This window comes from Oncorhynchus mykiss, chromosome 6, assembly GCF_013265735.2.
Source record: "Oncorhynchus mykiss isolate Arlee chromosome 6, USDA_OmykA_1.1, whole genome shotgun sequence".
NCBI classification, from domain to species: Eukaryota; Metazoa; Chordata; class Actinopteri; order Salmoniformes; family Salmonidae; genus Oncorhynchus; species Oncorhynchus mykiss.
Window position 1 is genome coordinate 66,518,945 of NC_048570.1, and position 22,839 is coordinate 66,541,783.

At 42.6% G+C, this 22,839-nt stretch overlaps 1 protein-coding gene across 8 annotated transcripts in view; it reads left to right on the forward strand.

Moving 5' to 3' along the window:
* The window catches only part of LOC110526388 (nuclear factor of activated T-cells 5), a 58,443-nt gene that overhangs the window by 12,034 nt on the left and 23,570 nt on the right, over positions 1-22,839 (forward strand). For 2 of the 8 annotated variants that reach the window (XM_036980742.1, XM_036980743.1), the window contains exon 2: positions 19,745-19,873. In XM_036980742.1, coding sequence (XP_036836637.1) covers positions 19,745-19,873 — 129 coding nt within the window. The other 6 variants (XM_036980746.1, XM_036980748.1, XM_036980747.1 and 3 more) reach the window with 4 other exon arrangements.

Below are 22,839 nucleotides of genomic sequence, written 5' to 3' on the forward strand. Positions count from 1 at the left end.
CACTGCGCCAACCGGGAGGCCCAAATTGACAGATTTCTGACGGTATTATGCTACGAGGCTTTCATTTATCTATGTTCTTTTTTCTTATGTACTTTTTTTGTTTTTTGTTGCAGAACAATGTAGCCAGTGGCATAGACACCCTGATCATAATTTGGCAAGGGAATACTTGGTCAGATGAGTGTGAGAAAATATGTAGAGCAAAAGCCACAATGGTTGCAGGGCTACAATCTCTATAAAGCATGTCAAGAGGTTGGCAATACAACAAGGCCAGTTGGTTAAGGCCTACCTTTCTCAAAACATCAGTATCCCATAATGATCGACACACCAGTCCCTGTTGCATGGTTTGTATTGATACAACAAGTCACTGCTGTGAATGAAGTGCCTTGCCTCATTGAGTTTAAAAGTGTGGCTTTTATCAGTACTGTTAAATGCCATTTGGGATTTTGATGAACATCAAGACTGTGGTCTCTAATGTGACTCTAATTGATTACATAGGGCTTGCATTTCAGAAACCCTGTTTTAGGAGCTATTGAAGGGATTCCCAGATCAGTTGTCTGTTGGGGACAGTTCAAGAAAGACACAATCGTGCAGGAAGAATGACACATCGGGCAGCAGGTAGCCTAGCAGTTAGAGAGGCGAGCCAGCTACCGGAGGGTTGCCAGTTTGAATCCCGGGTCTGAAGGGGGGAAAATCTGGCAGAAAGTGAGCCAGGCAATTGGAGGGTTGCTGGTATCCTAGATACCATTGCCTGCCGCTGTGCCCTTGAGCAAGGCAGTAAACTCCCCGTAACAACTGCTCCACGGGCGCCCAGTGTGGCAACCCCTGCTCCAACCTCTCCAACCTGTATGTGTCTTTTGGTGGGGTTGGGATAAAGCAGAAGTCACATTTCGGTTAGACATTCTGTACAATCAACAAAGTGATCATAATCTTGTGCCACATGATCTGCACGTACCCAAGTTCTAGCTTATCTTTGGAATCAGAACTTGGCACTATTTGATTTCTGCTACTGCCAGTAACTATAAGGAAATACATGTCGGCCTTAAGTAGGCCTATGCACTTAACAGCATAGTCTCTGACCAAATAGGGCCTTAAATTGGGCGATACAATTGCCCAGTCTCAACACTGTCCCTTGGCTTTTGTCTCAGAGACAGATCCTGCTGTATTCAGTGATACCCTGTACCCACAGGGTACCCTGTGCCCACTCCGGTGGTAGATCAATTCTCACGTTTAGTATTTCAGAAATCTCTTGTTGACAGATGCACGTAACATAAATGGTAATAGCAGCTGTCGACAGAGTGTGATGCGACGACTACAGGCTGCTGCATGCTTCCCAATCGAAACATTTTGTGGATATATTATGAAAACATTTGGGGAAGTTTTGGTGTTTGGCAGGGTTTTTTTCATCTGTTCACGCGCACACAAAAAATTCTTATGGCAAGTCGAAGTTTGGTAGCTGAAGTATGCTCCCCTTCGTCAGTGATTGGTCAACAGTACTACTCCTAGTAGGAATGGAAACTATGGACAGGATTTTTCAATAGTGTTTGTTGTCATTGAACGAGAGACAACTAGTTTTCATACAATTGTTTTTTACTTAAATACTCCAGTTAGATGTGAAATTGCACAACTAAGACCTCCTTTGCAAAATCGTCCAATTGAATTACAGATTTCTTGATATATCTTTGAGTAATTATTTTGAGGAAGTGTTACTGGGTATGTTGTTGCTACATCATCTCAAGGGGGACAAATAATAATTTTGCTGCTTTTTTTTTTTCAAGCAAAGGTCTTTTTTTAAAGGATCACGCGAGGCACTTTGCCTAGCCGGGTTCTGCTAGGAGCAAACCGAACCTAGTATGCAGACGCCATTTACGTGGAGCTTTCAGGTACACAGATTTTTTTGTCACTGGTATTTTGGACAAATCACGATTTAGCAGGTCCTCACATTTTTCACATTTCAGAAGGGGAAGAGGTATCTGGGCTGTAGACTTGCCCCAAACTGTCTGAGAGTTTATGTTTAGAGGGGCGGAGACTGCTTGTCTCATTAGTAATTTTTCGAATGCGTCTCCCCCCTATAACCTAATCGAGCAACTGACGCAATTACGCAAGGTTTTAGTTCTGGATGTCCGAGGTTAGTGGTTTATTAAATCCTCTCTGGCCACAGGTGCTGTACCAGTGATAGACGGGATCGTCTGGGAGGTTGGCTGTGGCGCTCTCTGCACTCGCTGTGCCTCTCCCTCGTAGGAGACTGATTTGTGACACCTTTCTGTGAAAACCCAAATGCGTCTCCGAGCTCTGATCCCTCTGTTTCTACCCAGGGCGAAATGCAGACTTTTTTTTATGTCAACAAAGATGTTAAATATTTAGAGGGCTAAATCATAGCTGTCAGGAGCTTTTCCGTTAGCAGCTGAGGAGACAAGGTCAGGTTTCAGTGTAGGCTTACAGCTCTTCTAGTCCCTCCTCAAAGAGCATGGCTCCTTATGTGGACTTCGTGACATGTCTGCCCCACTTGGATCCTCCGCTAATGAGCATTGTTCATCAATCTTAACCAAAGACCATAAGCCGTTTCCTCTTGTGGTAGTTTTCAGATAACCCCTTGCTCTTTAGTGCTATTTAAAGTCCTATTCCTGATTTGTGATTCTTGTTAAAGCTGTTTCTCTCCTCCCTCCCTCTGCTCCTGCCATTGCCACACCAACACGTGCTCTGTGTCAGAGAGCTTGCCCAACGATAGATTATTATACACAGGAGGTATGCCAAGGGCTTTGGCAACACTGTGACTTCAAGGGGGGTATAAAGAGACAAACATTCCAGCACACCATAATGGTTGTGTAATCTCAATTTCCTGTGTTTTCATTCCTTTTTCCTGAGTCACCTGTTAGTTCTCAGGGAGGTGGGGGCAGAAAGAATGGCACCTTTTGGAGTGACAGTGTCCTATTGTTCCCCCTAACATCCTGTCATAAAAAATATATATGTTTTACGTTTTATGTAAGTAGCTTAGCTACCCGTCTTAAGTCTCAATAACTTGTAATTGGGAGCATAATAAGGTTCACTTTCACTGGAGTACAGTTAGTTATAATTTTACCTCAGCTGAACTGCCTCTTAGTCACAGCCTGATAAATTGTGAAATGTTAGAAGGGTTTTGGTGAGTGGGAAAACCAGACGTCATCATCAGGTATGACGGTGCCCCACTGCCAAGCTCTGAACCAGATGGAACCTGTTTCTGGTTAGAGATGGGACTGATTACATTTTTATCTCAGGGCCTCTTGCTTGATAGCACTGTTTAATCAATCTGTGTGGCAAAAAAATGGGCTACTACCTTTCTCAAAACGTATCTGGAACAGCATTCATTGTCCCTCATAGTTTTGAATCCCATCCAATACAGCCTTGGCAACCGAACAATTCTGCTGAACTAAATTATGTAGCTTAATTCATTTTGTTTTTCTCAGGATAACACCCTCGCCTCCAAACATTGCAAACTGAGTTGCCATCAATTATTTATTTGCGGTGGTGTTGGCATGTACCATTGCTCTGATAATAGCCTCATTCTCCCATGGTTATTTCTAATTAATCAGCAGACATTCTAAAGCCTTAATTAGATTTTGTGCCAAATCCTCTTAGGTGATTAATATACTGTAGGTGTGGTCTTAGTATGGCTGGGAGAGGTGAGACTGAAGGACAAATTTGCACTGCCGTGCAGCACTGGCCAAGGCAAAGACCGCTCCAACTCCACACAGCCCTCCATGCGGCACCATCATGGTCCAACTGAAGAATTCAATCAGGATTGTGGTCAATGTGTACAGCAAGCCTATCTCATCACGGGTTAAATTATACAAATGGGTAAATACACAGTTGGTTTCATTTTGGTTGTTCTGACTGCTGTTGCTACAGTCCTTCATAGTGCTATGCTCAGTAATAACCTATGTTATTTTCATGTTTGTCGATTATTCTAAATGCATCCACAACCTCCCTCCCCAACCCCCATGAAGGGGGAGCCTCAAGGCCAAAACAACCCTTCCTAACATAAATTGTTAATGCCAAATATTTTATCAGCTTATTTCAACAGTCTTATCAGCAGAGTCAACATGCGCCCGTAGCAAAATCAAGAGCAAATACACAAAGGTTCCAAATTTGGAGCCTTGTGACGCCGCAGGCTATTTTTAAGCATATCACTAATAACTCTCCTGGGCTTTACAGATGGATGGTAGGAAAGGAGTCTCTGTTTCCCCATGCTCTACAGAGCTGACGTTTGACTGTGGATTTCATGGGCTGCTGGGTAAATGGTTTGGAGTCTTTCATAGTTCTCCTATGTCAACATGGCTGGTACTGATAGAGCCTCAACCAGTAACCATTGTTCATCAATCATTCACTTGGGAAGAGATGCATTTTTCTCCTTCATATGATCCTGGGTAAATCATAGGGCCGGGACTATACCAGTATTGCGATTTATCTTTTCCATGACAAAAATGAAACCATGAAGCAGACTATTTGGTCCTTTAACCTGCTGTGTGTAAAATATTCTGTACTATAGCTTGGAAAATAAATAAATGTGACTCTGGATGACAACATAATGATGTTTGTTTCCAACATTAGGGCTGTTTTCCTAAAGAAGTTCAATCCACATTGTTTTGTTTCCTTGCCACGATTCTGGTATCTTCCTGGTCCTAGTAAATAGTATTTCCCTTTTTGTCTTTTAACAAAATCTAAATCTAATCCATTTGTATTTGTCACATACAGAGTTTACAGCAGGTATAAAGGGGGAAGCAAAATGCTTATGTGCTAGATCCACTGAGGTATAAGAAGAACTAGAAACTGCCTACAAGATGGCCGACCGTTGTTTTCAACTTAATCTTCTCGCGTTCGCATATACCGTTCTGTGGTTGCTGCCAACTTTCTTACTGGGTCTACGCCGCCTGCGCAGTAGCACTCTGTGACTAAAGTCTTATTGCAAATTTTATAATTCGACTTCTCTACGGCACCGTCAATGGGAATTGTCTTTCTTGGCCAGGATTCAGTTAAACTGCAATACTGTAGGTGCAGTCAAAAGTATGCTTCCAGACTGGAACCCTGGCCCCTTGATTAGCTCCCTCAACAATGCAGTACTTCAGTCAATAACAATAATACCGAAAAAATAGTAAAAAATAACAAGTAATAAGAGAGGTAGTATGCATAGTAATAATGGACTGTATTACACTATTTTTATACATATAGAGTGGGTAGTGACTTGGTCACGCAGTGAAATAAATATAATATAGTAAAACTGGCCTCCCGGGTGGCGCAGTGGTTAAGGGCGCTGTACTGCAGCGCCAGCTGTGCCATCAGAGTCCCTGGGTTCGCGCCCAGGCTCTGTCGTAACCGGCCGCGACCGGGAGGTCCATGGGGCGACGCACAATTGGCCTAGCGTCGCCCGGGTTAGGGAGGGCTTGGTCGGTAGGGGTGTCCTTGTCTCATCGCGCACCAGCGACTCCTGTGGCGGGCTGGGCGCAGTGTGCGCTAACCAAGGTGGCCAGGTGCATGGTGTTTCCTCCGGCTTCCGGGTTGGATGCGTGCTGTGTTAAGAAGCAGTGCGGCTGGTTGGGTTGTGTATCGGAGGACGCATGACTTTCAACCGTCGTCTCTCCCGAGCCTGTACGGGAGTTGTAGCGATGAGACAAGATAGTAGCTACTACAACAATTGGATACCACGAAATTGGGGAGAAAAAGGGGTAAAATTCAGAAAAAAAAAAAGAACTGCAGTGTTGACTGTGTCTGTGTGAGAGCTATTAGTACATGTGTTTGTGTGTGTAGTCAGTAGGGCTGGGAATTGCCATGGACTTCACAAGACAATATTATCACGATATTTAGGTGCCGATACGATATGTTTTGCGGTCTTCATTATTCTAATATATACCATGGGGCAAAAAAGTATTTAGTCAGCCACCAATTGTGCAAGTTCTCCCACTTAAAAAGATGAGAGAGGCCTGTAATTTTTAGGATTTTAGGATTTTTAGGATTTTAGGATTTTTTATGAATTTATTTGCAAATTATGGTCGAAATAAGTATTTGGTCACCTACAAACAAGCAAGATTTCTGGCTCTCATAGACCTGTAACTTCTTCTTTAAGAGGCTCATCTGTCCTCCACTCGTTACCTGTATTAATGGCACCTGTTTGAACTTGTTATCAGTATAAAAGACACCTGTCCACAACCTCAACCAGTCACACTCCAAACTCCACTATGGCCAAGACCAAAGAGCTGTCAAAGGACACCAGAAACAAAATTGTAGACCGGCACCAGGCTGGGAAGACTGAATCTGCAATAGGTAAGCAGCTTGGTTTGAAGAAATCAACTGTGGGAGCAATTATTAGGAAATGGAAGACATACAAGACCACTGATAATCTCCCTCGATCTGGGGCTCCACGCAAGATCTCACCCCGTGGGGTCAAAATGATCACAAGAACGGTGAGCAAAAATCCCAGAACCCCACGGGGGGACCTAGTGAATGACCTGCAGAGAGCTGGGACCAAAGTAACAAAGCCTACCATCAGTAACACACTACGCCGCCAGGGACTCAAATCCTGCAGTGCCAGACCTGTCCCCCTGCTTGAGCCAGTACACGTCCAGGCCCGACTGAAGTTTGCTAAGGGAGCATTTGGATGATCCAGAAGAGGATTGGGAGAATGTCATATGGTCAGATGAAACCAAAATATAACTTTTTGGTAAAAACTCAACTCGTTGTGTTTGGAGGACAAAGAATGCTGAGTTGCATCCAAAGAACACCATACCTACTGTGAAGCACGGGGGTGGAAACATCATGCTTTGGGGCTGTTTTTCTGCAAAGGGACCAGGACGACTGATCTGTGTAAAGGAAAGAATGAATGGGGCCATGTATCGTGAGATTTTGAGTGAAAACCTCCTTCCATCAGCAAGGGCATTGAAGATTAAACGTGGCTGGGTCTTTCAGCATGACAATGATCCCAAACACATCGCCCGGGCAACGAAGGAGTGGCTTCGTAAGAAGCATTTCAAGGAAGGTCCTGGAGTGGCCTAGCCAGTCTCCAGATCTCAACCCCATAGAAAATCTTTGGAGGGAGTTGAAAGTCCGTGTTGCCCAGCAACAGCCCCAAAACATCACTGCTCTAGAGGAGGTCTGCATGGAGGAATGGGCCAAAATACCAGCAACAGTGTGTGAAAACCTTGTGAAGACTTACAGAAAACGTTTGACCTCTGTCATTGCCAACAAAGGGTATATAACAAAGTATTGAGATAAACGTTTGTTATTGACCCTATACTTATTTTCTACCATAATTTGCTAATTAATTAATTAAAAATCCTACAATGTGATTTTCTGGATTTTTTTTCTCATTTTTTCTGTCATAGTTGAAGTGTACCTATGATGGAAATTACAGGCCTCTCTCATCTTTTAAAGTGGGAGAACTTTCACAATTGGTGGCTGACTAAATACTTTTTTGACACACTGTACATATATACACACAGTGGGCTCCAAAACTACTGGCACCCCTGACTGGCAATACACAAACAATACTTTAAAAAATATAAACAATATAATTATAGAGAAACTCAAAATACCAACATGTGAGAAAGACTGTACTTTATTAATGTTTCAATGGAACCAACCCAAATCATTTATAGATCCTCCAAGTCAAGTTTTCACAATTAATGGCATCCTTAAAGATTATTGTAAATAACATCTAACAAAATTAAACCAGGAATTAAATTCCACTTATTTAAGTTGATCTAAGTCTTAAGAAACTATATTGAGCCGTTACATCACTTCCTGTTTCACTAGGGTATGAAAATGAGGTAACGCATGCAATATCCTTTTGTCATCCAACACCATGAAGAAAACAAAAGAACTGGCAGTTCAAAAGAGACCGATGGTTGTAGACCTTCATAAATCTGGTAATGGCTACAAGAAGATCCACAAACAAATGAATATACCACTGAGCACTGTCAGAGCAATTAATAGAAAATTGAAAAGATTTGGAACAGTTGAAAACCTCACAGGTAGAGGACGCAAATGCATTTCCCCCCCCCCCCCCCCCCCCCCCAGGATAGGGAGGAGGATGGCGAGAGAAGCAACAAAATCCCCAAGAATCACTGTGAAAGAATTGCAGGCCTTGGTGGCATTTTGGGGTCACCAGGTTTCAAAAAGCACCATCAGACTCCACCTCCACAACCACAGGCTCTTTGGAAGGGTTGCCAGGCTCATTCTGACGCCAAAACAAAGACGCAAGTGCTTGGAGTTTGCCAACCGTCATTTAAATTATGACTGGAAGAAGGTGCTCTGGTCAGATAAGACCAACATTTAACATTTTGGTCAGATACAGCATCGGCATGTTTGGTGTCGAAACAGAGATGCATAATAGGAGAGGCACCTCATACCCACGGTGAAATATGGTGGTGGGCCAGTGATGTTCTGGGGTTGTTTTAATTCCAGAGGTCCAGGGGCACTGGTTAAGATTGATGGCATAATGAATTCCACCAAGTTTCAGGCAATTTTTGGCTGAGAATCTGGTTGCCTCTGCCAGAAGGCTGGGACTTGGCCGTTGGTGGACTTTCCAACAAGACAATGACCTAAAACATACCTCAAAATCCACACAGAAATGGTTCTGTGACAACAAAATCAATGTTCTGCCATGGCCATCTCAGTCGCCGGACCTCAATCCAATCGAAAAGCCGTGGGTTGAGTTGAGGAGGGCAGTTGAGAAGCGCTAAGCCAAGAATGTGAAGAATCTTGAAAGGATCTGCAAAATCTCTCCAAATGTGTTCTATAACCTTGTCAAACATTACAGGAAAAGATTCAATGCTGTTATCCTTGCCAGAGGTGGTTGCACTAAGTACTAAATTAGGATACATAAATCAAATAAAAGGAGTGCCAAAAATGATGAAACCTTGAATTTGGTGAAAGGTATTTTGTATTAAATAATTGTATGATTTTGGTTGGTTCCATTGAAACATTAATAAAGTACAGTATTTCTCACATGTTGGTATTTTTAGTTTCTCTCTATAAAAAATATAAACAATATAATTTAAAGTATTGTTTGTGCATTGCCAGTCAGGGGTGTCAGTAATTTTGGATCCCACTGTATAAATACTTACATTTTATTGCTGTTCCATGTTACAAACATATTGCTCGCCATATGTCTTCTGCAGAGGGACAAGAGAGCCATGAGAAAATGAATTTGATCAGTTGTGGCAATAAAAGTGCTCAAACCAAATTGGCTGCCTATTTAAAAACAAGATGGAGAACAAGCAATGAAGGAAAAATACTGGAACTTTGGTGCAACTAGCACAAAAATATTGCGATATTGTCAAAATGAAACGATACATCGTCCAAAATGATATCCCGATATGTAACTGTATGGATTTTTTTTTTTCATCACTAGTCAGTGCAATTCATCTCTAAGGTGCAGATACTCTCTGAGGTAAATTAACTCTAATTTCAGTGTTGTATGGCTGGTTGTTTTTCTGTTTGTCCTGTTTGGGAGGCTGAGAAGCTAAAAGCTTGGCTTGGTGATGTCATGCAGTGAGTGTATTTGTGCGTACTGAGTGACCTCAGGCCTCCTTGTTGCCTAAGCATGGTTTTCCCGCTGGCTGGAGAAATGCCTATGTGGGCACACTAAGCTCATTGTGAAGCAGCGTCCTTGTGAATATGGGGGAATGGGGGAATGGCAGTCCTGTGATGTGTCCTATGAATGAGACAAGCAGTAACAAGATAGATATTAGCAGATGGACCCGATTGTGACTGACAGCCTGATGGTATGCAAGGCCTGGTCTGCAATCGTACCGGTAAATTGACAGTTGATGAGTCGGATTAAATGATTGTCGTAATAGGTAAAGAAGGAAGTGTTTAAAATGGCTAAATAAAGGTTGGCAATAGGTTTAGCTACTTAAGAATCATACTGCATGTTTATGGACTAAAATCTGTAGATCGGTGCGTGTATGTGTGTTCTCACTTCTCAAACTATGGGCAGATTTCAGCTGTTCAGACAGAATGTGCATCGTCGTTTAATATTTTTTTGCTACCCTCGCTCTCCCTGTTAGATATATTATCCACATATATGGCTTTGTAGCGAATGTAATCACCATTAGCTAGTTCTCATAGTTTCTGAAAACCTCAACAAATGATTGAGTTATTTCGAATTTAGTCATGGCAGCTGAGTTGTTTAGAGGTGCATCCTGACGGCAACAAAACAAACACAAATATATTCCAGATCACAGAAAATGACTAAAAATACTAGTTTCATAACAATTCATGATCACAAATCATGACGTTATGTTGGACCCATTTGCATTGAATAGATATTCTCAAACTAACAGCAGTGCCTATATGATGTCCTTCCATACAGGCGTGACATGCTGGAGTAATTCTGCTATGCAAATGTTGTTGATCAGTAGGCTACTATACGTCCCAAATAGAAGGGAAACAGATTGTCATCTGTAGCATCCACTGATCAGCTAAATCAAGCTCAATAACTCAATGCATGCACACACTCTTATTGAATATGCATTCACATGTATTGTGAGTAGGCCTATGCCATCTTAATTTACCCAGTTTATCAAGAGATTTACCATTCAAATAAAATGTTATGTAGTTAGATTGGTAAAAAAAAAAAAGGCAAATGTATTGTTAGATTTTCTTTAATTGATGAATTAATGCATACATCGCTGTCTCTGGGAAATGTAATGAAATTGAATATCGGCCTAAAATATTGGCCATCGGCCTCTCAAAATTAGTATGGACATTAGCCCTAAAAAATCCATATCGGTCGTTCTCTAAACAGAACATGCAACTCACAGATGCAACAGCATTCGTCCTTCTTACTGAATTCCGATGTGCAGTTTGAAGATGTTAGAATAACTGTCCACATAATGTTTCTCATCCAACAAGATGAGTAACAAACAGCAAAATCTGTAGCCTATGTCAATCTACTATCCTCCATAGTAAAAAAGTTGACCTACTCTGTTGGTCAGCTTGTTGTTTTGTGCGAGAAATAAATTCCAAACAGACTCTGGGACAGTTGTGCGACAATAGATCCCATATTCATACAACTAGTACATCAAAATAACTTTAAAAAGCATTGAGGCTGATGCAACAGATCAGAACTTTTGGCTTAAAATTATGATCAACAATTATTTCTTAACATTATAGCTGTGTGGCAATGCACACATGTCAGTAGGCTATGCGTGAATGTTCCTTCCATAATGCAATTAGAGAGAAAACAACATGGTTATCAAAAGCACACTGCACATGCAAGTGGTTTCATGTGACAGAGATGAATGAAAATATCCATTCGAAATTTTGAGAGATGGGAGATCTAAAGATGCAGCAACAAACATGGGTTGCTAATATGACTAGGATTGTGCCTTAGGCTACTGGACAATGAAAGAAAGTTGATTGGAAAACCAATAGAACATGAGAGAAATCGGCTAATTGTTTCAGTGGCATATGGAGTTGTTTTTTTAAATAATTGCCTCCTCGTTTATAGAAACGGATTTTGGCTCGGCTACTATGAGGCAATGTAAAGACATGCCTCATGATATGAAGTAAAACGTTAAGGTTTCACACAATACGTATACGTTTTCAAAATGCATACTGCTTCCAGCTCTTGTGGTGGGATTATCTGAATCCTGCCCACTGTTGCCTAAGCACTTGAATGGCGAATGAGAAGCGCTCTTCAATTACCAGTTGAGAAATAAAAAATAGTATCTATCTTTAAGCGTGACCATCAAATCTGTAGAATTGTTGCACAATGATTGGGCTAATAGAAGCACGTTTCACTCCAGCAGCAACAGGATCTGTAGCAGCAGCTCTCGCACAGATCTTCCACTCAAATTACGCTCTGTATCTGTAAACTGTGCATGCGTGATAATTAAGAATCATAACAACTAACAAAAATACACGCACAATTGAATTCCACAGTATGGCTCACTGTGACTGGCTAGTTTATCCTGATGATGGTTGGTGGTGTTGTCTTGCGAGCCAGTCGGAGGTAGGCCTAATCTTATTCCAAGAAGTGGTCTCTGGTCACCATGAGATTAGCTGGACAGAAACAGGAAGCAGGTCACGATCTCTGAGTCTTGCATGACACCAACGGCTGCCCTTAACCCAGAACCTGGCTGCCTTTCACAAACAAACACAGATGGAGAAAGAATAAAGAGTGAGAAGACCAAAGATGCATAGACGACACAGATCACATTCTGAGAGGTGATATGGGACCTGATAAAGATAATGCACAGTCTATAAACCAAACCTCTCAACTTACCTTGTGATGCGTTTCACTCAATGGTTAACAAACCTCAGCTAGTTTGTTTCTTCCCCTGTCATACTGAATGGAATAAATGACACACACTAGGAAGCACATGGAAGGGAAATGATAAACATCCACTGTTAACCCCTCTGTCCATGCACTGCTCTTGCATTGGTCTAAAATTGTCTTCTTTCATCTCAGTGTTAAGATATTGTTTGCGTGAGACGTTATGGCGCTGTACTAATGGTCAACCACACAGATACACACTGGACTGGTTGTGTGGAAAGAAGCCTGAAGTACATCTGCTCTCACCTAACCTCTACACTCCTCGTGACTCCTTCCAAACATTCTACTGCAACTGGTATATAACTCAAATATTGCCACTCATTAAGTAATTTATTTGAGCTATTTGCCCCAACAACATTGTTCCAAGTAGTACAGTGATTTGAAAATACAGATAAAATTGAGAATCCTCATCTTGTTCTTTGTGATCAAATTCACCTAAAATGTTCCTACGAAACAGGAAGTGCACTGGACGCTGAGGGTATGGGCCCCTGTGTTAGTCACACATTGTGTTTTGTTTTTTCTTTCAGGTGGTTGATTCCTCTCTGTCTCTGTGTGAAGAATAGATCTGCTCTGGGATTCAATTCCATGGAGAGCATTGTCATAAAACATTCATCAGTGGATGGCTTAGGTGACAGGACATGGCACAGGAAGTAGGTGAGAAGACCAGACCTGCTCTATTGGATTAATGAAGCCATTATGTTTTTTTCTCAGGTAGTGAGAGATTGTGACTGGTCTGGGGCTGAGGATGGTCACATTTGCATTTGGTTTCAGGTACCCTGGATGGAGATATGAATGTGCCTTTGGTTATGCACAGATAGAGACCCCAGTTCAGCTGTGTGGTGGGGCAATGTACTGGGAACCTGTAGGAGTTTCTTCTATGACTGGAACTGTGTGTGGGAGAGAACATAAAGTCATAGTTGTTTCTGTTGTGCTTTTAACCAAACTGTTTCCACAAGACTGTGACTGACACACATCATCACAGTGTCTTTGTTAGTCTTTTTTGCAATGTCCTTGTTGGAGGTGTGCTGGTGACCACATCTATAATGATGTCACTAGGCCGTGTGGTCCTTGTTTACACCTCTATTTGGGCAGCGGGCACAGCAGCAAGAGATGAGGGTTGATGTCGGTACGGTGACACTGGTAACGCGCAGGCCAACTGTGCTATGAATTGAGCTTGCCCCCTAGATGTCAACACATGGAGGACATGAACATTTACATTAATCCCTGACACCAGAGCTGGTGACCCCTCATATTTGTTCTCCACCACCCCTCCAGTTTTCCTGGAGAGAGTGAGAGGGGACAGATTTGCTGTTGGGTGATACCGTGGAAGCATTTTATCACTCCATCCCTTAGTTGTCAGGCGCATTTGTATCATGCCTCTGTTAGGTTGGCCAAATTGAACCGAAGGGCATTGCAATGGTTGAGATTGTCATAGTTGCCTTTGGGGAAACCTTTTTTGTTGTGGCTTGAGTGGACTCTTGGTGATATAGGTTACTGTTGGGTGTGAGAATCACAGTGGACAGGGTAGGCTAGGCCTACTTGTCAAATAAGTTTTGGTTGACATTTGTGGTGAATACTTTTAGCACTTATTTTTGTCACAACAATTTCACCATGTTTCAGTCATACATTTTATCAAGTCGCATGGGTGGCAACATCTTCCTTCCTGTTGAACAAATTTGAAACCACTTTTGGCGTCATCATTCAACATTCCTCACTCAAAATCGTATTTTTCTGTGTCAATGTTTTACAAAGTAGGCCGGCCGGCCGTATGTGACTTGTGCTTCAATGGTTTGTGTTGGTTTGCCGTTAGGAGTGTATTTTGCGAAGATGTTGAGTTCTCCCTCTGGGCTCATACCAGAGTAGCACCTGATTTGAATATAGAGTTGATTGATGGCTGCCCAGACCCTTTGACTGCTTTAGATGTCAGGGGAGGCCGTGGGTGGAGTTTAAAGATTTGAACGATTATTATTGTATTTTTTTAACACGTGTGTGTTACCATTGCTTACTGAGATGATTCTGCAGTATTTACAGTAACTCTGGCAGTTGTTGAAATAGCCACCTGTAATATTAGGCTAACTTATTTAGGGATATATGTGTCTGTTTTTCTCCTCATTAGCTCAGGAGAAGAGACAACTCTCTTCTGGAAAGTGCCCCCATGTTCCCTGTTGCTATGGTGTCAGTGGCAGCCCTCATGTAAGCTTGGTTGTAAACATATCAGGAGTGTTGTAAATCGCTCACTGCAGGTGCCAGCCCTCTGAATGTGTTTCTCCCTGCCTGGGTTGCACATCAGATGTGCTGCTGTAAAGGTAAGCCTATTCTTTATCCTTCCTAGTGTCTCTTCATTTAGTGTTGTCCCACCATAATGTAGCCTAGCCACCCTGCACCTTTATCCTACTTTGGCTGTTTGTGTTTTTCTCAATGGCCTCCATTTCTATTTGACAAGCTTCAAATGACAAGTTGAAAAAGCTGATAGAAAAAGGTTGGTGAACACCATAACAAGACAAGTGGTGGGAGGGGAGGGGCACAGAAGGGGTGTTAACAGTCATTCGGCCAAAAGCACAGTGCCACGCCCCAGGTGCTAGGGCTAGTGAGAGCAAGCAGCAGGAATGTGAGGGAAATGAATGGGAGTGTAAGTCCTGCCTTTCCCATGGTGAGTGGTCTCTCTTTACACTTTTACTTCGACATAGAGTTGTGCAGTAAAAACTGAACACAAGGGTGTCACATGCTATGGACACGATTTTTAACTGTGTGGATGTTTAGAGATCCACTTTGCCTGGATTTGCCTCTAAGAAGATGAATCTTTGAACAGTAGGCTACATGTGGCAGATCATAGGCTTGGCAGAGTTGGGCTAAATAAATTGTACCTGTATCTTAATTTGTACCCTATCATCATTGCATGTGTAGTAACAGCATTATTTATTTGAGAAATGGGATGGTGGCATCTTCCCTTCATTCATTTTAGTTTAGAAGCAGATCAAATCAAATAATTGGCATCTTAAATCCAGTTTTGGAGCTGTGAACTGATTCACTTTCTGAACTGTGACGTCTGTCAGAATAGGAGAGGAAATTAAGTTATCCTCATTTTCAGTCTGACTTGATCAAATTCACAGAACAGCAAAACAGAGCGTATTAGAATAGAGACACATGGTGTCAAGTCAATGTGTTTATTTAGCCAGTTAATGATATTGACCCTTGTTTTTCTTTTCCCCATGCGAAAGGAAAATTGTGTTTAGCGATGTGAAAAGAAAGCACTGTGCTCTGTTTGCGAGGGAGGAAACTATGCAGCAGAATAGGAATTTTCACTCTTTATAAAGTCCTGGGACTGTGGAAACACTAAAACAGGCCAGCCACTGATTCGAGAGCAGAGCTCTGAGAGCAGAGTACACACTTTCTGTCTGTGCGGTCTGCATTCTGTTTACTGGAAGGGCCCCGTGCAGAGTGCACATGTTCCCGCATGTGCCATCAGTGTAGCCAGGGAGGACTGGTAGAGGGACTGGTAAACGGAGTGGCAGACTCAGAGAATTGGAGAGAAAGTGTGTGTTTGTTTATGCCTTTCTTTTCTGAAGCGGTTACCTAACGTAGAAGCATTCAAACCACACCAGGTCCCCTTGTGCTGCTGCAACGTGAAGCAGGGATGAGGAGGCGGCGGACTTTGTCATTTTCAGGCCCCTCTGTGTGGGAAACTGTGTTTTCATCCAGAATGAGCGGTGCTGTGGGACTCTCAAGGCCTGTGGGCTTGTTTCACTGCTTGCTTCCCAGGTTAGTCTGTAGTAGACAGCCAGCGGTAACAATGGGAGGGTTAAGTATCTGATACACACACCAAACCCCGGGACTCAGCTGCAAGTAATTAAAGCTGGCAGTTGGCAGAGAGTCAGGTGACTGTAATGGTCACTGTAAGTTCATACCATAATATTTGGAAGATGAATAGGGTCTGGCAGTAAACGTGTTGTATTGTTGTTGACCTAAGGCTTTCTAGCTCCCCTCCCTCTGTCCTGTTCACCCTAATGGGGGAGTCAGAGGGAGACAGGCCCTCTGTAAATCCTGCTCTCTCTACTGTAATCACTTCTGAAATGCTACTTATTGACATGCGAGGGCTTTTGCTGTGACCTGCGTAGTCTTGTTTTTTCCATAGAAGTCGTTTATCCCTGAGGTGTTACCGTCTTGGGTTTGAAAGTAAAAGATGGTTTCCTTCTCAGAGAACCCTCAGCGGGCCATTCATTTGATTCTAATTTGATTCTAATTTGACACGACTGCATGGATTCATTCAGATCTGGTGTTGCAATCTCAATCATAAAGAGAAAAGTAGCTATTGAGCTTTTTGTCTTGTAAAATATATAAAGTATCAGCAGGGGCTTTACTAGGACACTAAAAGCAATCTATTCAAATGATAATTGGGATAGGGAATTTGGTGCTCAGTAGGACTTGTTTGTTTGGGCTGACGATGGCCCTATTCCCACTACGAGATATGAAGGTCTGAGGAGCGGGGTGGTGAAAGAAAATTCAACTATTCAATTTTTGCTTGCTTTACCTTTCGTAGTGGCAGGCAAATTTAACATAAATATCACAGTAGCCACTAGCCATAAAGCACGAACTATTCAACAATATCCAACTTTTCTTCTAAAACATATAACATTGTTGAATAATGCAACCAAACCATATTACACTCTTGAGTAATACAAGAATTCACAAGCATGTATGTGCAGACAATTAAAGGGTTTGTTTTCTCGTCTATAGCTTACACTCGTTACATTTTAGCATAGAGTTGCTATAACGGCATGTTATAGCAAAGTTAGCCTATCAAAGCTGTTTTATATGGAAGCCCATAACTGCCACAAAAAAAAAAAATCCTCATGATTTGTCAACGTGCACAATTAGTCTGATCTTCAGTCTGATCAACTGTAGTCTTCTGATAACAACCACAGCTGCAGGTAGCCTAGAGAAGCCTATGCGATTCGATCCCATCTGCGCCTGGCCAGGGGAAACATAACGTCATGTTTTTATAGCCTACGCTATGTATTTATAGTTGGGATGTAACGATTCACCCGATTTTTCAGTTGTTTAACATTGGTCGTTGGACCTCAAAACGATCCAAATGTAGCATGCATAAGTCAGAAAATCAATTCAAACATTGCGAATCGCCGGTTCACTTTTTTTTTGTGACAACTGATGTGTCCTCTCATTCATTGTCAAACTAGCCATATAACTGTGTTGACAATTATTGATCTACAAGTCATTTTGCATGACGAACAACCCCAGAGAATATCAGTAGCCTAGTCAAACGGAGCATTGTGCCCAGCTTTGCGTGCTGACCAACACGTGTTAGGCAGCCTGTCCCTGCAGGATCATGTACATCTGTGCGGCACCTTTAGCATTCAACTGCTAAAATGGCTTGCACGATATTAGGCTTTATTAGTTGATTGACAGCATATGTAATTTTCTAGATTGTTATCAATGTGCTGTTGAAAATTGTGTTTTACCGGAATAAAAGTAAGCTACCGGAGACTACTCTCAACTGGCTATACCTGCTGAACGGGGCTTACAATAGATTTTATTTCAGGGGCCTCCCAAGTGGCTCAGTGGTCTAAGCCACTTCATTGCAATGCTAGCTGTGCCACTAGAGATCCTGGTTCGAGTCCAGGCTCTGTCGCAGCCGGCCTCGACAGAGAGACCCAGTGTCGCACAATTGGCCCAGTGTCGTCCGGGTTTGGGGAGGGTTGGGCCGGTAGAGATGTTCTTGTCCCATTGCTCTCTAGCGACACCTGTGGTGGGCCAGGTGCAATGCATGCTGACACGGTCGGCAGGTGTTCGGTGTTTCCTCCGACACATTGGTGCGGCTGGCTTCCAGGTTAAGCGGGCATTGTGTCAAGAAGCAATGCTGCTGGGTTGTGTTTCGGAGGACGCACAGCTCTTAACCTTAGCCACTCCCGAGTCCGTGCGGGAGTTGCAGCGATGGGACAAGACTAATTGCCAATTGGATACCACGTAATTGGGGAGGAAGGGGTTAAAAAAGAAATAATAAGAAGAAGAAATATATATTATTTAAATTGTTCAGGTTCACCATCAGCAATCGTTTTGGTACTTTTGCTTTGAATGTCAAACGTTCAAATCAGTCGGTTTTGAGATGGGGTGAAATCCAAAGTTTATAGCTAATTTGTAAACAATAAATATTGATACATTACTTGCCCAAACACTTAATCTGCAAAAATGACAAATTAATTAATGGGCACAATTGATTTCAGAACCAAAGTGGGGAGACAAAAAACATAAACTACATTGCCCCCCTAAATCTGATAGTGGTGGTAGATTTCTAGTCTCTCTTATGGCTCAGATCAGGCTCAGTGCAGCCGGCACCTACTGCGACAATTTCAGAATGTAACAGGCTGTTACTGCAATTTCAGGTAAAAACTCAATAAAACAAGTCTCAAATATTAGGAAAACACCTATACATTTCAGCTGTTTCAAAAACATTGCTCTGATATTGCCATTTATACTTTAGGAGTGTTGGCTCAATGAGACAATTCTGTTCGCACTGCCCTGCTTCAAGGGGGCAACTGTCGGGCGAGTGTCATGCGCTACCTCTGAAGTAATATGTGTAACCAACGTTATATTAGTAAAAGTCTAGTAAGTGTGAAGAGACTCTATCTGCAGAACCATAGATAGTCCTATTGAATGGAGGAGTTGGATGTGTGAATGTTCTGGTCGTCATCACAAGTAGTGTAGCGCTTGAAGTCACCTCCCTCCACACCCGCTTTCCTCCAGTCCTCCTCAGCCCCTATTGTTTTCATTGTGGTGCTCATCAGCATACTTAACATGGCTCGGAGGGCATTGCGCTCTTGTTCCTCTAAATAGCTCCCTGCCATTTTTCAGGGAGGGGGCCTAGCAAGACCTCCCAGGCCCCTGGCACAGGCACGTGGGAATGGGGGTTGGTAGGTGGTAGGGGCATCCGGGCAGCAGCTGATAGGCCAGGCTGTGGAGACATGGTAGGAATCTGGACTGGGTCTGTATTTATCACTATAGTGCATTTTATAAACTGCTAGGTCATTTTCCAGAGTGCTGGCCAGGCAGGATAATGCTCTGGGCCTGGTACAGGGTCAGTGTCAACTGACAAAGGCATGCTGTACCATGTTTATGAAGGTTATTGTTTTCGCTGTTTAACATTTTTTTTTAATGTTTATAAGGAGAGCCTATAAGTATAGGTGAAAGGGAAAAAAGAACCATACTCACAGAATTGTATTTTACAATTTTACTCAAATTTTGAAAAGGAGGAGCTGCAAATTTAAACTTGTCTTTAGAATTCTGAAAGAGCTTCATCTACAGTAAATCTGCTGACTTCTTTGCAAGCGCTCTCATGCTGTTAGATTATGAACAGCCTTTCAAGTCCTTACAAAGGGACTCGACTCATCTCCTGAACCCCCCCCCCCCCTCTCTACACAGAATCAGTGTATGACCTTCTCCCCAAAGAGCTGCAGCTGCCATCCTCCACTCAGCAAAACCCAGCAGCAGCCATGAGCCAGAAGAGCGGTGGAGAGGCGGTTCCTCCTCCCTCAGCTGCCCTTGACTCAGGTAAGCCCCTCCTCCTCTACCCCCTCTTCTCTTCTGCCTCCATGGTAACAGTGAGCAGTGCTGGTAATGGTTCCATCCTGTTTCCTGGAGTCAACCCTTCTTTAGGCTACCTGCAAGACCACTTCCAACTACATTAGGGGTAGGCAGCACACAGCCTGTACCTGTAGGCTTACACCTGCATGTAGAGAGTACAGCCAATAGGCAAGGAGCAGCTGCTGAAGACCGGAGTTATGAGGCCTTATTGCCCTCTCCCTTGGGCGTCCTGTGGCCCTCAGAAAACATACTGCACACAATGCCAGCCAGCCATCCCTGGGCCCTGGGGGCTTGCTCACATCTCTGAAGACTGAACAGTTCTGACTGTGAGTGATGGGAACGACCTGTTCCTGTTTTGTTGTTTTGGTGTGCATTATCCCCTGGGTTTTACACAGAGATAATTATTGCAGACATGCAGAACTATGAGCACCTTTATATCATGATCTGTTGCTGGTTTCTATAAACCTCACAGTATGTAATCATGTAATCAGCTCCAGCTGCAGCCCCTTTTAGAATCCCAATCAGAGGGCTAGACTGAAAATGAGCTGTAGTAAAGCATTGCCTGGTTTTGTGCTGAAACAATGATTCTATACAAGGACTCTAGGATCCAAACATCTCTTTATGACACAGGCCTACAGGTTGCAAGCAGATCAGAAAGGCCTCTTTTTAATGTGCTTTAGAGTAGACATTTTTAAAGGTTTTCCCATCAGGGCGTAGGGGCTGTTACACACTAACAGAGAGGGCATTCTTGCTCTCCATAGAAATCCAACTTTTGGATTTCCAACTCAACAATTGGCTAAACGGATTGCACTGTTTTGAGTGGTTGGGTTATGCCAAAACAAAGTCATGCCTACAGTCCTTGCTGGGAACACTGTGCCTTGCAGTTGGAGTCTAAAGAAACTCTCTTCATTCCATGCCATTAGAGGACACCCCTGATTTCTTTCGGGGCACACAAGACCTACGGAGTCCCCATCTTCTTGGGCTGTCTGAATGATCTTCAAAATGTCAGTCTGTCTATTTGGGGTCCACTAAATCACGAAAGGCAAAATGTACCCCATTAATTGACAATAGCAATTGGCTCCCAGTCTGTTATTGTACATTTGTGAAGCTAGATGTTATAAAAATGCAAACCATCTCTCTTTGGGACAAGACACAAGTCAGAAGCCGGGTACAAAACCATTTCTGTACTGCTCACAAAATCATTGTTTGAGATCCAAAAATGTTAAGTAATTCAGTGATATCTCTTTGCAAAATTCCAGAAATATCACTAACTGTTTACTTATGTGTTTTGCAGCTATTTTGCTCAACCAGTTACTGCCACACCATTAGTTCAAGTAGTATATTCTGACACCATGCATCAGTCTGTGTAAGGCTAAATAGTACATCTAGTACACTACAGTACTTGCACATAAGGAATCCAGAGAATCTAGTATGTTTGCAACTGTAGGCCTAAATGTTAATTAATCCAATATCATATTCAAAGCAAGAGGAAAAAATATAAAACAAAACACCTTTTTCTGGTTAAATCTGTCACAACCTGAACGTTCAAAATGCAATTCACTTTAGCTCTTTTTACTCTGCCCCTTACCAAAGTGCCCCGGTTTAGAGTGAGTTTCAGTAGAACCAGAAGTCTGTTGCCTTCGGACATCAGTGCTTCAATGCAGCCAATGCAGCCCTCAGACAAGGCGGGACATACTGACTGTAGCTGGAGGAAGGTGAAGTATTTTTCAGTTTACATGAAATTTAATTTGGGACTGTAGGTTTTACTGCAAATTGGCCTTACTTCTTCTGGCTATCTCTTCTTCTTTTCACTTTTTTTGTGAATTTTATTTTGTACCACAAATCTTTCAAATCAAGTATTGAAAAAATACTTTGACATTAAAATGTGGGTTTCTATTGGTTCTCTGTCAAATGAGGACAACTTTTTAATTTTAGGCTGTCCAGCAGTTCAGGTTAGTTTTTTTTGGTCACACCAGCCAATTTTCCCCATTGCTTTGGCTCTTTGTTCAAGTAGTTTCTCCCTCCCCGTATCCCTGCACAGCCTTCCTCCATTTACCAGCCATATAGCTCTCTGTTGAAGCATCTCTGCCCTGGCCTTTTTACACCTTTACTGTTCTGTGCTGTTACTGTACTTTGCAAGGCGGGTGCATGCTGGCTGTGATATTACCCTACTCCCATCACCCATCCGTGGCCTGCCCTGCTACTTTTTATAGCTTGGCCTGGCTGTCACCACATCCCTGATGCCAGTGTCCTTACTGTTTAGCTCTATGCGGCTGCACACTTCCATGTTCCTATCCCTGTTCTTATCCCTGTCCTACCACCCCTGCCTGTAACTTTAAGGCTTGGTTACTTCTGTTTGTCCCCTCCCCTGATCCCTCCGTTTTGAGATATGGCTGAATGGAGATGTAGCATCACTCTAGGTTTGCTTCAGCTGTTATGTAGGAATGTCGGCTATTTTTAGTCAACTCTGGCCATACAAAATTCATATTGCTTTTACTTTGTTGATTAGCTCACCCCTTTTTAATTTTCTAATTGATGTAACATGTTATTGATTTCCATTTAGAAGTCTGAAATGAGCATGAATTATTTGTTGTCTGAGGTCAACTTTCTTCCTTGCCTTTCAGTCAGTCTACAGTCGAGGCCAAAAGTTTTGAGAATGACACAAATATTAATTTCCACAAAGTTTGCTGCTTTAGTGTCTTTAGATAGTTTTGTCAGATATTACTATGGAATACTGAAGTATAATTACAAGCATTTCATAAGTGTCAAAGGCTTTTACAATTACATGAAGTTGATGCAAAGAGTCAATATTTGCAGTGTTGAACCTTCTTTTTCAAGACCTCTGCAATCCACCCAGGCATGCTGTTAATTAACTTCTGAGCCACATCCTGACTGATGGCAGCCCATTCTTGCATAATCAATGCTTGGAGTTT